At 38.6% G+C, this 17,711-nt stretch overlaps 1 protein-coding gene across 7 annotated transcripts in view; it reads left to right on the top strand.

The window, feature by feature from the left end:
• STPG2 (sperm tail PG-rich repeat containing 2) overlaps nt 1-17,711 on the top strand; it is a 398,804-nt gene that overhangs the window by 247,617 nt on the left and 133,476 nt on the right. For all 7 annotated transcript variants that reach the window (XM_037896937.2, XM_043545509.1, XM_043545506.1 and 4 more), the window contains one exon: nt 4,385-4,500. In XM_037896937.2, coding sequence (XP_037752865.1) covers nt 4,385-4,500 — 116 coding nt within the window. The remainder of the gene's footprint in view (nt 1-4,384; nt 4,501-17,711) is intronic.

The raw sequence follows: 17,711 nt of genomic DNA, 5'->3' as shown, positions 1-17,711 counted from the left end.
GACTTCAATATAATAATAAGGTTAAAGCCATAGAGTAACTCATTTCAACTGCTTTAGTAGCTATAGCCACATATATAAATAAATTAGCAATTAATGTAACAAATGGTAAGATTAGAGAGCCTATTTCAAAATTAAAAATGTAAATCATTATTGTGGTAACAGACTAGAGACAAATCTGTTCTAAAATCAGTATTATTTTGGACAAGAGTCTTGCATGTCACATTAACCTGAGTAGGTCTTAGTGGTTGGTTGGTACATGTACATGTTACCTATGGACTAGCCATACAATTCCAGATTACAATATGAGACTGATCCTGTTCTCACGGACTTCAGTGTTAGTAGGATTGAGCCCTATGTGTGTACATATTGTGGGTATTGAACTGAAGAGATACTCCTTAATTATCCAGTTTTCCTTACAATATTCCATGGTCCACATACTTTCTAGCCATTTGCTGTAGTTCACCCTCTATGCATATTACCTATGATTCATATGTACTGAAGTGGGAGACAGGTATTTAAAAATGTGTTTATACTGATGTTTTGGAAATAACAGACAGTATAACAGAATAACAGAAGTAATTAACATTATTTAATAATGTTAAGTAATAATCATACTTAACACCTAGCATACTGTTAACATTAACATCCGAAGAAACCACAAATGTAGGATAATAATGAGATTAATAAACAATTAAGCAATTCTTGAAGATATTAAAATGATCTTCCAAAATGTACAGTAAATCACCGATTATATGACCTTCCACACCAGAACATATACATGAGCTAGTAAAAGAATAATTCAGGTGCATAGTATCAGTATCTTTAAAACCTTGGCATAGTGTGTTTTAATTGTAAACTAAAGGGAGAAAATAAATATTGCCTGTTTTTAAACCAATGTTAAAATATTTTCCTTTGCCATTGGGAACACACATTCTGCAAGTGAACTTGAGAGTAGGGTTCAAAAAAATCCCACGGTAAGTACATCTTTAGTCGAGATATCTGTGTATCAAACTTGTGAAGTAAAAATGGTACAGGCTGATTTCTAATGATATGTATGTAACATTCCCTTTCTTTTATGTTTAAAATTAATTTCAACACAGAACTCCCACCCACCCTCCATTGACCAAAGTCTTAATATTAAGAAGATAATTTTGGAATGAATGAAGGTGGGGTCAGTTGAAAGTGTAGCAGCATGATCAAGAATTCTTAATTTACAGGAGGCAGGGTATACTGCTTGAATAGAGAAACTATATAATACTATATTATTCAATAGATATCCAATAAAATATCTCTACATAAAAATTGTGAACAGGAAATTTCTAATGAGAAAGAACTGTGGCAGGAGGGGAAGAGAGTTTTAAAATAAATTTGGTGGGAAATGTTTCCTGCAAGCAAGGCTAAACCATTTGGCTATAAATTATGTGGATGAACTAATAATCTGTTTCTAGCTGTTAGACACTGATGGAAGTATTATCAGCCTCATCTATAAATCATGACAATAACCTTTTTTTCTTCAAAAATGGTTTACAGTCGAGTTTAACATTCTTTCTCTCTGGTCATTGATTCCTTTTTGGTAGTCCTGTGACTGTGGGTTTTCTGAAGGCACACAAAGTGATACGTTTTTACTGTTTGCTTTTAAGTTCACATACTATTTTATGTACCCTTATTTCAGATGTTTAAAAAATGCATAAAGATAAAATTCTTCTTTTAAATATCTGAGTATGTATGTAGAGTAACTCAGTGAAGTGAGCAGAATTACTCTGGTTTTCCATTGGTGTAACTGAGAACATAATTTCAGCCTAAGTATACACTAGGACTGGGATTTTCAAAGGAGACTAAGGGAGTTAGTTGCATAAAACTGCAATTGAGTGCCTAACTCCAATAGTCTCCTTTGAAAACCCCAGTTTTGGCATTGTAGTAAGAAATATTTTTTTTGCAGAACTTTATTTTACATAAAAAAACAGAACAAAACCAACCTAGTCCCTCTGCCCTCGATTACTGGTGAGGTATATGATATTCAGTTATTAGAATAAAAAAAAAGCTGATAGTTGTACATTCTTAGTATTACATCACTTGTAAGGAGATATTTATTACTGATTTTAAAGTAATTCATTATGCATCAGACTGTATTCAGAGAGAGAGAGAGAGAGAGATCAAAGTATTTAATTCACTATCATGGACACCTTTGCTGGGCACACCCTGCTGCTTTTTGTTCTCATCAACGTGTGCCAGCTAGGAGAGACAGTCTGTCACACACATTTGCACACAGTTTCATAGTTTTTTGAGGAGCCAAATTTGTTAGGAGTTAGATATGTCAGTTTGGCTAGTGGAACACCGATTGTTTTCATATATTTCAGAGAAGAATTAAATGAACACCTTATTTTACTTTTAATGGAGGGCCAAATTCTGCTCTCTGTTACACTGATGGCCTGAGTAACTCCACTGAGTTCAGTGCAGTGATTCATAAGTTATACTGATCTAACAGATAGAATCTGTCCCATTAATAATTTTAAAAATATAAAAATTGTATTAAATTAGCAACATATCCTAATTATCCTATGCTAAATATAGAGGCAATACAAAGACTGCAGAGGAATATGAAGAAAGTAAGAAAATGAAAGATAAATTCTTTGACTCAATGAAGCTGTGATTTTTTCTCCACACATCTTATGCACACAGCCAACAAAAGATGATAATTGACACAAGATTCATGCTGGCAGCAACTTTGATCTCATCCTCACACATTCTTTGAGCTCTTTTCAACTTGCTCACTGAGACCTTGTAGGTACTAGTGAATTTTGTAGCTGTAATTCACTGCCAGAGTACCTCTACTGTGGTACTAATACAGGACTCAGGCATTGTTACTGGGTTGCTCTGAGTAAGGTAAGGTTAGCCTTACATGATACATGGTGTCATGATACATGGTGATCATGGTGTCATAAATATAAAGGGAAGGCTAACCACCTTTAAATCCCTCCTGGCCAGAGGAAAAAACCCTTTCACCTGTAAAGGGTTAAGAAGCTAAAGATAACCTCGCTGGCACCTGACCAAAATGACCAATGAGGAGACAAGATACTTTCAAAGCTGGAGTGGGGGCGGGAAAAACAAAGGGTTCTCTCTGTCTGTGTGTTGTCTTTTGCTGGGGCCAGAGCAGGAATGCAGGTCAGAACTCCTGTAAAGGGTTAATAAGCAATCTAGTCAGATATGCGTTAGATTCTGTTTTGTTTAAATGGCTGATAAAATAAGTTGTGCTGAATGGAATGTATATTCCTGTTTTTGTGTCTTTTTGTAACTTAAGGTTTTGCCTAGAGGGATTCTCTATGTTTTGAATCTGATTACCCTGTAAGGTATTTACCATCCTGATTTTACAGAGGTGATTCTTTTACTTTTTCTTCAATTAAAATTCTTCTTTTAAGAACCTGATTGCTTTTTCATTGTTCTTAAGTTCCAAGGGTTTGGGTCTGTGTTCACCTCTGCAAATTGGTGAGGATTTTTATCAAGCCTTCCCCAGGAAAGGGGGTGTAGGGTTTGGGAGGATTTTGGGGGGAAAGATGTTTCCAAGCGGGCTCTTTCCCTGTTATATATGTGTTAGACGCTTGGTGGTGGCAGCAATAAAGTCCGGGGCAAAAGGTAAAATAGTTTGTACCTTGGGGAAGTTTTAACCTAAGCTGGTAAAAATAAGCTGAGGGGGTTTTTCATGCAGGTCCCCACATCTGTACCCTAGAGTTCAGAGTGGGGAAGAAACCTTGACACATGGTGATAGAATGTCTAAGTCAAGTCTATACTAAATCTTCCCCCCCAGCTACTAGCGATGTAGCTGCACCAATGAAAAATTTAAAGATATTTGCAAGGATGTTTGTAGTGTAGACAACCGGAAAACAAACAAACAAAACCCCCATCACCAGCTCCCAACCGGATTCCACTAGATTCTCTTTTCTAACCGTACTGTCCAAAGTCACCTGATTCCATATATTGTGTGATCATCACATTCTACTCTCAGAAGTACAACAGTTCCTACAACAGCTCACATTTCAGCAGAGAAGCCAAGGACTATATGGTAGTCGAGTCTGGAGTACTGCTTTTCCACTGAAGGTAGTCCCTCAAAACATAGAGTTCAGCCATGTTGATAGAATGGTGTGGCTAAGTTTACACTACTACTCTTTGTGATGGAATTATTCTGAATGTTTCAGTCCACAAAGCTATTTCTGGTGCCTTTCATGAACACTACATTTTAAAAGGAAAAACAAATGTTGTAGGACATCTGGCAGTAAGGTTGCAGGATATATATAAACTATATACTAGTCCAAACAACATTCTAAGACTATTATTAACAGCCATTTAAAAGAATTCTTTACTTAATGAATTATTCCTTTTCCTCCCTTAGGACCTGGGACGTACAATCCTGTCGTGAAGACAGCTTCCATTATTTCCCTCTTTGTTTCCAGAGTGGAGCGTTTTAAGGAAGTGAAAGAGATTACTCCTGGCCCCGGAGCTTATGAGGTTTGTTGATAAGGCTGTGTTCTCAGTCACACACTGGGGCTGATTTGCCATCCTTGCCTTAGCTACATTGCTCTTGTTGTGCTTGTAGTCTTCTTGGCAGTATTGAGGCATTTAACATGAGTTGTAGGGACAGTCTAAATTTAGATATCTAAATGACAATTCCCAAATTGTGGGAACAGGAATGGAGGCCAGGGTTTAAAAATGTGACCAGTAATAAGCAGAGTAAGTGACAATTTGTCAACATACCTACTGTATGTGCTTTAAATAGATGCCGTAGTAGAGGCTCACCTCAGACCTATTATTCACTGCTGAGTCAGATGGGAGTAAATAAATATTGCTACTTTGATTAGCCTTCGCTCCCGCTGTTGCTCAGTGTAATGAAATATAGTACACTTTCAGTGCCTGAATCTTCTCTTTGTGCTATACTTATGTATTCCAAAGTGGATTTAGCCATGAGCAAATTAAACATCTTTGACTGGCGGCCTACTGAGGGAAGGGGCCTAGCTCTGTGGAGCAGAAAACTCGATGAAAGAGCAGTGGAAGGGCAGCCTTCACCATCTAACTAATTGCTACAATTTCCCTGACACAGCTCTCTCACCTCTGGGTAGCAATTATGTGCCAAATGTGCTGCTACTTGGGATTAGGTCTGAGGAGACCCAGCCACATTAGCTGGTCTTCCCAGGCAATGAAATGGGAGGCAAGAGCAACAGTATCTGTAGAAAGCCTCTTCCCTTCCCCCTCCAGTTCTGCTCCACCTTTGGACCCTGTTGGCTTTCTACTCCCTGGGGAAGAAGAGATCCAATTTAGCTTATCATTGTTCCTCTGTCCTATGGGGAAATAGGGGCTGCCAAAAGGAACCTTTCCTGATCCTTTTCTTACAACTTTTTGGGAAAAGGGAATGCAGTGTAATGATTGGGGGAAAGGAAAGATGGTTTTGCAGTCAAGGACATGGACTGCGAATTAGGAATTCTGAGTTCAATTCCCGGTTGTGCTACAGATTTTGTGTGTGATCTTTGGGCAAGTCAGCAAATCTCTCTCTGCTTCAGATCCTTGTCCGTAAAATGAGAATAATACTTTCATATCTTATGATGGTGTGGTGTTCAGATACTGCATTGTGTCTATATATGTTCTGAGATAACTAGAGAACCCGGCATTTTGACAATGACGGGAGTGGGGTAATGGAGAGAGAGATTGGGGTAGTACAAAGGAGAAGAGGTGGTGAGATGGCAATTGAGGGGAGACAGGATGAAGTAATTGGAAGGATGAGAGATGGAAAGATTGGGAAGAGAGCAAGAACATGGAAAGCAGAGTAAGAGAGAAGAGAGACTTTATAGAAAAGGGAGTGGGTTGACAAAGGGAAGAGAAGAAAAGTTGAGCAAATTTCTAAACAAGAAAGAAAAATCATCGAAGGGGACAATACAAGGTTAGGGATACAGAATACTCATACAGTAACTCTATCAGTGATTGCATCAGTCAGGAGTCAATGGGGTCTCTGTATCAGAAGGAATGTTTGGGAGACCTCTCTGTGGATTGGATGTCAGCATGAGTCCAATTCTTCTAAACATAGCTGAGGGACTAATTGGATTCAGTAGTGGGAAATGGAATTTGTTGGGTTTTTTTGAAATACATGCTGCTGCAATGATGGAGCTATATTTTTGAATGATTTTGTCATTTCCAATACAGTATTTCCAGTGTCGTATTTTTGGTTGTGTTCATATGTTTTTGCCTGCAGCTGATAGAAAAAATGAGCATGTGTTGTGTATTTTCGCTTCCGCTTGATTTTATGCGTTACTCATACATAGTCTGAGGATGCAGAGGGATTGGAGCATTTTGGGGAAGTCAACTGGGCCTTGGTTAGTCTTAATCTCTGAGTTTAGTTATGGACAAGAACTGGTGTAGCATATGACTGTATATTAGAAATCATTTAAAGTTAATTAATTCATAGTGGAAAAACATAATGATAGAGATCTGTGCTTTAGTTTTATAGTCATAATTTTAGTAAGCTTTAACTTTTCAGTTTTTAAGAGTAAAGGCCTCAGTGGTGTCCTTTTTTAATGTCTGTTCTCCCCTGTGTAAGTTGCAACTATATAAAAACTATAAATGTTGTATTGTTGATTAACATATTGCTTTTATAGTGCAGCTGGTCAGACATCCAGTAAGTATTTTGATGATGACAATTTTAACAGTCAGAATTTTGTGGCTATAAAAGCACATATCATGATTAGGGCTCTATCCATGTTGTGGCAAAATAGGACAAATTTCCATAGCAATGTACACGTATTCTGTTGCTCTTTCATTCCCATCTCACTCACACACACATCTTCTCCCGCTGACACAACTGGCCCATAGTTGAATCTATTCCTTGACATAAAATTCATAAACGATTATTTTTGATAGTAATTTATTTCTGGATGGATTTTTTTAGTGTACTCTTTAGGCAGCCCACTGCCTCCCACCCTTGTGTTCCTGCAATGTTTTCCCAGTGGCATGACTCAGAATCTCCTTCCTCCGTATTGCAGGGAAGGGAAGAGCTCCAGCTCCTCAGCTCCCTTGATCTCATGCTGTCATGCTTCATGGAACAGTGTATGGAAAATATGCTATAATTAACACCTCCTTGCAGTGGAGAGGTGCAAAGCAACAGGCGGTTGCAGTCAGGTCCTGGCAGGGCAGGCGGTCAAAAAAAGTAACGTTTAATGCGTGGCTGCAGCAAAATGGTAAATTCTTCAGCAAAAAACTGAATTCAATGGCATCTTTTAAAAGTGCTATATTTCATGGCTTCAGCAATGCAGAGTCCACTGAGGTGAACCGGCAATCCAAACCTTTTAGATCTATGGTCTCAGACTCTCTGCAGAGTCCATCAGGTGACACCTTATTGGTTTACATGCTGTTATCTGTTGCAAGTTTATTTTCACAACCATACTGGCTAGAAACATACTTTTTTCAATGTAAGCTGGGATCCTGGAGCAAAATTCCAAGGGGTGAATTTTTCAGTAAATTCTGTGGTTGTGGTATCACACTATAAACTGTTACAATACTGTGATCATGATGAGCGTAGAGATATTACTGAAGTTCTATTTATATTTGAAGTAATGTTTATTAAGTGTATTATACATTGAACTTCTCAGTTACATTGCTTTGTTTACTGCAAGAAAGTTTTTGCATATTTATATAAACTGAAATCCACAAGTAACTATGACCATGATGCTTATATTGCATGACGCATCGTAAGTCCCTATTGATCCAGTAATATAGAGTCTTGTTTATTTATTTTCACTGCCATAATTGTGAAGCAGAATAAGTAAAGAATTATTTTGTGCCACTGGGATCCTGTTACTCAGAAGTAGACTAAAATGAGCCTTCAGGGAGTTAGAAATAATATATAACATAATTCTAATTTGTTTCCTTCTTAATATTTGATGGTGAACTGTTAGGGCCCAGTTCTGAAGCCTGTACCCATATGAGTATGAGCTGTGACAATCAGACCCTTATGCTCTAGAATATGGAAACTGTTTCAAGAAAGGTTAACAGGAATGAAGGTCCTTCTTAGTTTGAATACAGAACTTTTTCTCTCTGCATACTGAAATAGTTTTATTTCAAACTGTACTCGGAGGGTGAGATTCTGTGCTGTGGCTCTAAGTCTAGATGAAGCACATAACTTGGAACTCAGGGCAGGCATGCGATAAAGTGATGGTAAACCACCTTTGCACCCTCAGAATCCTGGGCAGTTCTGCAACATCCCCCATCTTTTAGATAGCCCTGGGGTGTGTGTCATCAGTTATGGCACCCTAGGCCCTATAGGTCCAGCACTGCCCAGAATCTCCAGTGCCGCAGCCCTGCCTAGTTACTCTTTTAGAACAACTTATGCCACTCGATCCTTTTCACCTAGCTTAAAGTGTCAAGAGATGGGGGGAGGAGCTCGCCCAGAATGTTTTGTACAATTTCTATAAATGACATAGCGCCATAATCATGACATCGCTTTTTCAACAGAACTTCCTTCTGATTTCACTGGTGTGTTCTACTTGAAAACTGATGGCACAATATGGCCTGTAGAAATATAATGACTTGTCTGGTTTTCAGAGGTTCTAAGCAGCTGCAAGTCCTGTTGAAGCCTCTTAGAAAATCAGACAGTGCTATACAGTATATTAAAAGATAATGCTTCTTTTAAAAAATTGTGCTAATCCACAGTTCTAGTTTTGTCTTTTTTTTAATTGGCAGACACTTTAATAAAAGTTACAACCCTCAAAAAGCTGTACAGTGTGTGCAAATTAATTACTTGTTTTTAACACTGTTAAATGTAGCAACGAGTGTAAACATTTCTGTCATATCACTTGCCACCCCTTTACTTGACAGTGTGAAAGCAAGTATGTCAGTTCTTTTTGGTATGCCAGCTTATCTGTGTGACACCTTTATGATGTAATTGGCAATTTTGTTCAATTTTCCAGACATGGAACACTTTATAGCCTTCTGTGGATGTAATATTAATATGATCTTTGGCCTAATGTATGGTGTAATTTATGAAAACTGGTGAAATGTAATTGAAGAGTCGGACAAGCATTTATGGAAATATTTTTGTTACTCTAAAATGGTGCTTCACTACATAGAATTTAATATGCACAATATTATTATTTATTTTATGCAACACTATAGATGAGCATGACATCTTATGGACAAATCTGATCAAGGCATTGGTCCTTGGGCTAAGAATCTCACAATATAATTTTTCCAACATTGTTATAATTAGGGCCCTACCAAGTTCACGGCCATGAAAAATGCATCATGGACCGTGAAATCTGGTCTTTTGTGTGCTTTTTCCCTATACTATGCAGATTTCATGGGGGAGAACAGCATTTCTCAAATTGAGGGTCCTGACCCAAAAAGGAGTTGCGGGGTGGTGGTGGTGGTTGTCGCGGTATTGCGACCCTTACTTCTGCGCATCCTTCAGAGCCGGGCAGCTGGAGAGCGGCAGCTGTTTTCCGGGTGCCCAGCTCTGAAGGCAGCACCCTGCCAGCAGCAGTACAGAAGTAAGCGTGGCAGTGCCATACCATGCCACCCTTACCTCTGCACTGCTGCCTTCAGAGCAGGGTGGCCAGAGAGTGGGGGCTGCTGACTGAGGGCCCAGCTCTGCAGGCAGCAATGCAGAAGTAAGGGTGGCAATACCATACCATGCCGTCCTTCCTTCTGCGCTGCTGCTGGTGGTGGCTCTGCCTTCAGAGCTGGGATCCCGGCCAGCAACGACTGTTCTCCAGTTGCCCAGCTCTGAAGGCAGCACCACCGTCCGCAGCAGCGCAGAAGTAAGGATAGTAGTACCACAACTCCCCCACCCCCCACAATAACCACTTGCAACCACTCCACAACTCCTTTTTGGGTCAGGGTCCATACAACTATAACACTGTGAAATTTCAAATTTAAATAGCTGAAATAATGAAAATTACTATTTTTAAAATCCTATGACCGTAAAATTGACTAAAATAAACCGTGAATTTAGTGAGGCCCTAGTTATAATAGTAGCAGACCAATATGAGCACAATAATACAGCATTTGACACTATTAAACACCAGAGTGACCCTTCAATTAGGCACCTATTCAGACTGAGTAAGAATTATTTATATAATCAGTACTATTTGTGCTGGAGGCTGCCTATTTCTTCCAGTGTGGGTTTTAACAAAGGATGGATAAATCAAATTACTAAAAGATAAGAACTGACCTGACCTTTTGCTAGTCGAGAACTTTATCCTTTTCTCATGGGGTATTCTGGTGCAGATCTATTAGTTCATTTCAATTAGTTTTAACTCTGGATTCTAACAACGCTTCCCACTCATTCTCCCTAATCTTCTGGTTTATGTACGCGCATGCAACTGTTTTTTCAAAGGAATTTATAAAAAGCCTCACACAATATACTTCATCTCCTGTCCACAAAGGACCTAAAATGTTGGGAGTTACCTGTGCCTACTGTGTACTTTTAAAATAGCTTAATTTATTTCTTATCCTTTTAATTTTTATTTTTATTTTGAAGTTATGTACTTCATGCTTATCAAATTTTAAAGATGCTTCTAATTTTTACAATTTTTATTAAGGTTTTACAGATATCAAAAGTGCCAAGAAATCTTGGGGAAAATTTTCTGCTAGTGCACATGAGAGTAGCTCCATTGACTTTAAATGAGTTACTCCAATTTACACTAGCTGCGGATCTTGTTTATTATTGTTAACATGTTAAAAATAAGTCGTCATTTGAAACAGGTTTATAATTTTAAGAAGGTGAATGTTGGGACGATGGAACTCTTTAGCTTTGTAATATAAATGGCACTTTTGAGTATAAAGCCTTACTTTTGCACATAAAGTGCTGAAATTATACCCCAAAGTCTCAAACAAGATAGTTATCTATTTCTCAGGTCCACTAGATATGCTTGCAGCTAACTGAACTAATTAGTTATTCTCTGGTGCCATGGAAAGCAGCAAGCTGCATGAAACTCAGGGCCATAATTGTACAATTTATTATTTGTGTAGTATTAAGTCCCCCAACATGATGACCTGCCACTTCATATACCTGCTTCTCCTTTCCTCATTAAATGAATGGTGTTCTCCTTTAATTGTCTGAGTAAAACAAATAAAAGGTTGTTTTGTTTTGCATAGACCATATGTTGAGTAGTGTTTGTAGGTAAGATTATGTATGGAGTTCAGTACAATTCTCTGTTTTCACTTGCTTCTCTGAAAAAATTCACTTTTGGGTCTGACACTTTCGCTGCTTGGTCTCAGCCAGATGGCGATTTATCTTCTTTGCATGAATATTCACTGCTGGTTATTCTAACTACAGATGCTACTATATTTGGTTTTGGTGCCTTGTTGAAAGACCAGATTGCTTTAGGGAAAAATTTCTGAACAGAGTACAAGATTTAGATCAATTTGCAAGAGTTGAGAAGCCTCACTGACATACAAGAGCAGGGTACAGACAATGCAGCTGTCAGGTCAGACACGGTGATTGCAGTCTCAAACCTCAACAGCCAGAGAGCAATAAGGAGCAAGGCTACTCTTTGAAATACCTTGATTTATCTTCAGCATGGGAGAGATTAATTTGATGTTCCTGTAACCCAAATATTTCCAGTGAAAATTAAATCTTCAATGTAAATTTAGTTAATCCCAAATGTTCTTGCGCAGACAATGGATAAACTGTGTTTACTCAGCATTATTAGATAATAAAAATGCCCGTTATCTTCCATAGTTAAACAAAAAGGATCTCTCTTGCAGCAGGGAAGAAAGGGGCAATTGATAGAATATCCACTCCATATTAAGCCTTTTCCATTAGTCCCTCTGATTTCAAGAGTTTTACAACAATTGCACCGTAATAAGGACAACATAATATGGGTTGCCCCTAACTTGATAAGGAAATTTCAGATTCTCCTTGGATATGGATGTAATGCTTGTCTCTCATGCTTGTAAAAAAAATAATTTTTACATTCAAACTCTTGAGCCTTTGCTGCACTGGGAACATGACCTGCAATAATAAGGCTTGTCAACACGTGGAAGCTGCTGTGAAATCAGCTAGGGTGTGAAATTAAAGTGCAATAGCTATTCTGCAGTAGCTCCTGTGTGGAGACACTTATTTTGCAGTAAGGATGCCTTTTTGCACTTTAGTTTAACTTAATCCACTTAGAAAGTGTATTAAACTCCCCAAAGGCACTCAGTGTGGAATAAGAGTGGAGCTATTGCAGAAGTTATTCCAGGCTATTTCCCTGTGTAGAAAACCCCTAACATATGTCAACCACAGATTGCCCTAAGTGCCCTCCACTTGAGGCCAGGATTTAAAACTGTTTATTCTCTAGTGTAAAGAGGACCAAACCATTTTAACAATCCATTACAGAAATATTGTGTAACAGGATACAGAAGCAGTACTGCCAACCTCCTGTTTCAAAAACAATAATTCAGGCTTAAAAATGATAGCTGTTGAAACTTTGGTAAGACTCTCATGTGATCATATGACTCTAGAGGCAGGTGGCCTTAAGAAAACCCCCAAATAATGTGAGAGTCATGATTAAATTGTAAGAGCTAGCAACAGTGGAAAGTTCTGTAATAACTGATTCCCAGAAACCAAAAAGTTAGGCCCAGATCCATAAAAGGACATACTCACCTAAACCCCTGATGTAGTTGCTACTAATCCACAAACCCGTGACTCAAACACTTCTGTCACCTGAAAGGCCCTATCTAGAATGCTCTGAACATGCCTAACTTACTACAAAATGGCTGATGGTGGGGAGGAATGGTTTAGCCCAGTAGTTAGGGGTGCTCAATTGGACGTGAGAATGCCCCATTCAATTCCCACTGCTGCCAGATGAAGAGAAGGGATTTGTTCCTCACTTCTCAGGTAACTGCCATTGGACTAGGGAATATTATGGTGTGGGTCTCTCCTTGTTGAAGCTGTTCCACTTTGTATTAAATATTAATTGGGCCAGAGAGAGAGACAGAATGGCTCTATAGTCCAAGCTTTAGGGGATGGGGGAAGGAGGGTAGAAACCTCTTTGCAAATCCCTTCTTGTCAGACAACAGGGGAATTGATTGTGGGTCTCCCACATCCCAGATGAGTGCAATAACCTTTATGCATCGGGGGCTTAGTTCTTTGCTCATTCCTCACACAAGCTGAGAGGGATTGCAAGTGCTTTGGAGCACAGGATTAGAATTCAAAATGATCTTGACAAACTGGAGAAATGGTCTGAAATAAATAGGATGAAAATCAATAGGGACAAATGCAAAGTACTTCACTTAGGAAGGAATAATCAATTGCACAAATACAAAATGGGAAATGACTGCTTAGGAAGAAGTACTGCAAAAAAGGACTTGGGGGTTATAATGGATCACAAACCAAATATGAGTCAACAATTTAATATCTTTGCAAAAAAAGTGAACATCATTCTAGGATTTATTAGCAGGAATTGTGCAAGCAAGACTTCTACTCAGCACTGATATGGCTTCAGCTGTAGTACTGTGTCCTGTTCTGGGTGCCACACTTCGGGAAAGTCCAGAGGAGAACGATAAAAATAAAACATGACTTAGAAGGAAAGATTGGGAAAAATGGGTTTGTTTAGTCTGGAGAATGAAGGAAGATGTGATATAGTCTTCAAGTACGTAAAAGGTGGTTATAAAGAGGTGGGTGATGAATTGTTCTTCATATCCACTGAGGACAGGACAAGAAGTAATGGGCTTAAATTCCAGAAAGGAAGACTTTGCTTAGACATTATAAAAAACTTCCTCGCTGTAAGGGTAGTTAAGCAGGGAACACATTATCTAAGGAGGTTATGGAATCTCTGTCACTGGAGGGTTTTAAGAATAGGTTAGACAAACATCTGTCAGGGACGGTCTAGATAATATTTCATCTGCCTCAGTGCAGGGGACTGGACTAGATGACCTATCAAGGTCCCTTCCAGTCCTACATTTCTATGATTCTATAAGTGGCTTGGGCCAATGAATGAAGAAGGGCTGGGGAACTCAATAAGCAGTATAAGATCTCACCAGGGAGGAGGCCTTTCAAAAGAGTGCATCGTACCCAGGTTTCGGGGTAGATGTTACTGGTTTAGGTTTTTTTCTTGTTGTGTAAAACTATTTCTTCATTGCTGTCACCTATGCAGTAATGAACGTTGAAGGGATAAATTGCTGATTGAATGACTGTTCTTTTATTAAGGAAGTGGATGACCCATTCAAATAGTTCTGACTATGCTAGATTCCTGGTAGAACTAATTTTCACATGTTTTGAGGCTTTTATGACTCAAAACCAAAAAACGTTGTTTTTTTGGGTACTCCTGTATCTTTTACTAATAGGAAAAATAGTTTTAGAAAATACAACTCTTTCCTTTCCCTTTGGCAATGAATACTGGAAACAGAAATACAGTTTGTTGGACAATTTCTCAGCTAGTGTAAACTGGTGTAGCTCCATTAAAATCAATATAGATTTACACTAGCAGAAAATATGACCTTGTATTTCTATTTTAAACCTTATTATCTAATACCTCCTTCCAAGGCGTAACTAGCCATTCATTTGACATTTGTCTCTTTGTCTGAATGATCCTCCCTTTTGCCATACCAGGAAAATTGTTAATAAAAATGAGACATATTACAGACACCTTCTTTGATAAAAATAATATATTAATTCTGATGTATACATAGTTTTTCATTTCATTTTTAAAAATAATTTTATAAGAACTGTTCATAACTGTTTAATAATTTAGCTTGTCTCCCACATCAGGACCAACATTACCTGATAATTGACATTGATATATTAATCTTAATTACCAAGATTTTTGGTTCAGAAAGCCCTTCTGATTGACTCATGTCAGTAAAATGTAGTAATCAATTAGGGCCATTCACTTGGAGGAAAGGTGATGGTATGCACTCTGTAAAGCAAAAGTAGTAAATTTGGATTCTGTACTTGTCATTTGCTCCAGATAGTAAACTCTGGTTTAGATACTATTGCTGCAGTAATTGCACTATTGATTAAAATATCCCCAGAGTGTAAAATCAGTTTTAAGCTCTTTATATCCTTATTACAGAGTTGCCAGTCACAACTCTATTGTTAAAGGTGCAAGAGGCTTTCCACTCTAAGCTCTATTTTGGTAGCCTACTTTCTCTAAAAGCTTCTTTGGGCCTAAAATTTCCTTAGTCAGTGGCCACAACAGGAAATTTTGGAAAGGGAGAAAAAATTAGGCAAGAGCTGAAAAATAATATACAAGTTTACTGCATTCCAGTTGTTTCATTTTGGAAGCTGATACTGTAAATCCAAAGCAATTTACATTTACAATTTCAAACTGCTGATACATCCTGATTCTTTGTAAATACTTGTGAAATAACCCAAATGCAACATAAATACTACTTTGGGTGCTGAAGAGCTGGCTGTCCAGAGGCTACAGCAGGAGACTCTACTACAGAAGAGAAGAGGGATATGTTCAACAGATAAGTTGTTTGCTATGAGTAGTCTTTCCCACTCAAGTAAAATGAGAGTATATACGGCGAATAGATCTGCTCATCATTGGCTGTGCATATATGTGAGTACGTAGTTTGTCACCAGTCTCTCTCTCCCTTTTCCCCACCTCTGCCACCAGTGGATCTAGTTGATATATGTACTTACAAAAAATTGTTTATTTAGTTCCTCTTTCTCCACACCTCTATTTGTCTGTCTTTACTTAGATTATGATCTCAGGGCAGGAATTGCGCCTTCTTGTCTATACAGAAACTTTCATCACATTGTGCATGCTACCATAGACAAATAATAATAATTAGTAATAATAAAACCTTCATTTTTCTCCTATTCTGAGCTCAATACCATTCCCACTTTCTTATTATGGATTGGAAACTTTCCCACATCCCTGTCCTGGCCATCCTCCACATATGTGCAAGATCTATCCCTTCCCATTAAACCTTCTTGATACCAGCTAAAGAGATGCCTCTGTGGTAGTAGTTGCAAAAGCTGATAGCAGCCACTAGGTATGAAGCAAGAAGGTAAGAGTCTGTGTAAACAGGAAATATAGACAGTGTTGCATTCACCCCAGCCATAGTGTGCTTACTGTAATCTGTACAGCATCCTTGCGCCATGTCCCTGCCCAGCTTCCTAATAGACCCCCATCTCAGTCTGTATCATATACACTAGACCTGGGGTGGCCAACCTGAGCCTCAGAAGGAGCCAGAATTTACTAATGTACATTGCTAAAGAGCCACAGTAATATGTCAGCAGCCCCCCATCAGCTCTGCACCACACCCCCCGCTCCCAGTGCCTCCCACCCACTGGCAGCTCCGCCGATCAGTGCCTCCCCCTCCCTTCCTCTCTGCACCTTCCGATCAGCTGTTTCATGGCATGCAGGAGGCTCTGGGGTGGGGGGGGGAAGACGAGGAGTGATGGCATGGCAGGCGCAGAGGAGGGGGCGAGAAGGGGTGGAGTCGGGGCAGGGCCTATAGCAGAGCCAGGGGTTGACCAGTGAGCATCCCCCCTCCCCCCCCACCGCACATTGGAAAGTTGGCACCTGTAGCTCCAGCCCCGGAGTCGGTGCCTATACAAGGAGCCACATATTAACTTCTGAAGAGCTGCATGTGGCTCTGGAGCCACAAGTTGGCCTCCCGTGCATTAGACTGTAATATACAACCTGTATATTTCACTTTTTATGTATGTATGTGACATTTTCCATGGTTATGTAAGGCCTTGTTGTATTAAATGTGAGCAAAAGGGTAGTGTTGTATTGGGTGTGTTTTCTGCTAGTATATGGAGGCTAGGAGGCACTCATGGAGAGGTAGTTAAAATGGTTCTCTTGGAACCTTAACTGACAATACAATTCTTTTCTTGTTTAAATTCTCATTTAAATTCTCAAATCTTAGCTGCACTTTTCCCCCCTCTGGGGGAATACAGTACAGAGTACATGACAACTGGGGTTTTAGTATATCCATCTATTTATAAATAGTAGGTTTTACAATGGCCTTTCCACAAATAAAGGGAGCAGTTTGATAAAGGAGAATAGTAAAGCAGAAGTTTCTATTTTTTCCAATGTTCTGTTACTAGATGGAAATTTGGAGTGTTTTTTTTTTCTTGACCTGAGGGAAGCATACAAGTTGCCTAATTATCTGCTGTACAAATTATTAACAGTCTTTGTGCAAATTAGATGACGTTTAACTTTTACAGCTACATTCATAACATTTACATAGCTAACCGCCAAAAGTAATTCAGTCAGTTTGCATGGGGTTTTTATTCTGAGAACAAAGGTTTCTTTCCTTTTATTTAGGAAAAAAATAAATGTGACCTTTTTACTTTTAAGGACAGAATAGTGTCGGGTAAATCTTCAAAGCAGTTAACAGTTTTCTGATTTGTTTTACTTTTTCTTTTTTCTTTTATGAGAGTTCCATGGTTAAAAATTTTCTCTTTGATTTAACAATGTACCCTAGACCTCCCTCATCTCTTTGTAAGAAATATATATTATTGTAAGAAATATAACTGTAAGTGTTTGTATCTTGTCCCTAATTTATCAGGCCCTGTTCTCATCATAATATGTTAGAGGCCAGTTATTTAGGAGTCTACATATGGTTTTAGTTATTTATATTTAGGCACCAATTTTTGAAAATCTTGGCCCAAATACATTACATTTACTGCTTTTCCATTTTGTAATTCTTTCATTCAGAGAAAGTAATCAAGTTTCTTTGAGAAGACCACTCTTTACAAAGCAAAGTTGCTGATTGCTTATGGGATGAGT

This window comes from Chelonia mydas, chromosome 4 (assembly GCF_015237465.2).
Source record: "Chelonia mydas isolate rCheMyd1 chromosome 4, rCheMyd1.pri.v2, whole genome shotgun sequence".
Taxonomy (NCBI): domain Eukaryota; kingdom Metazoa; phylum Chordata; order Testudines; family Cheloniidae; genus Chelonia; species Chelonia mydas.
The sequence above is the reverse complement of the archived record's forward strand: the minus strand, read 5'-3'. Positions and strand labels throughout refer to the sequence as shown.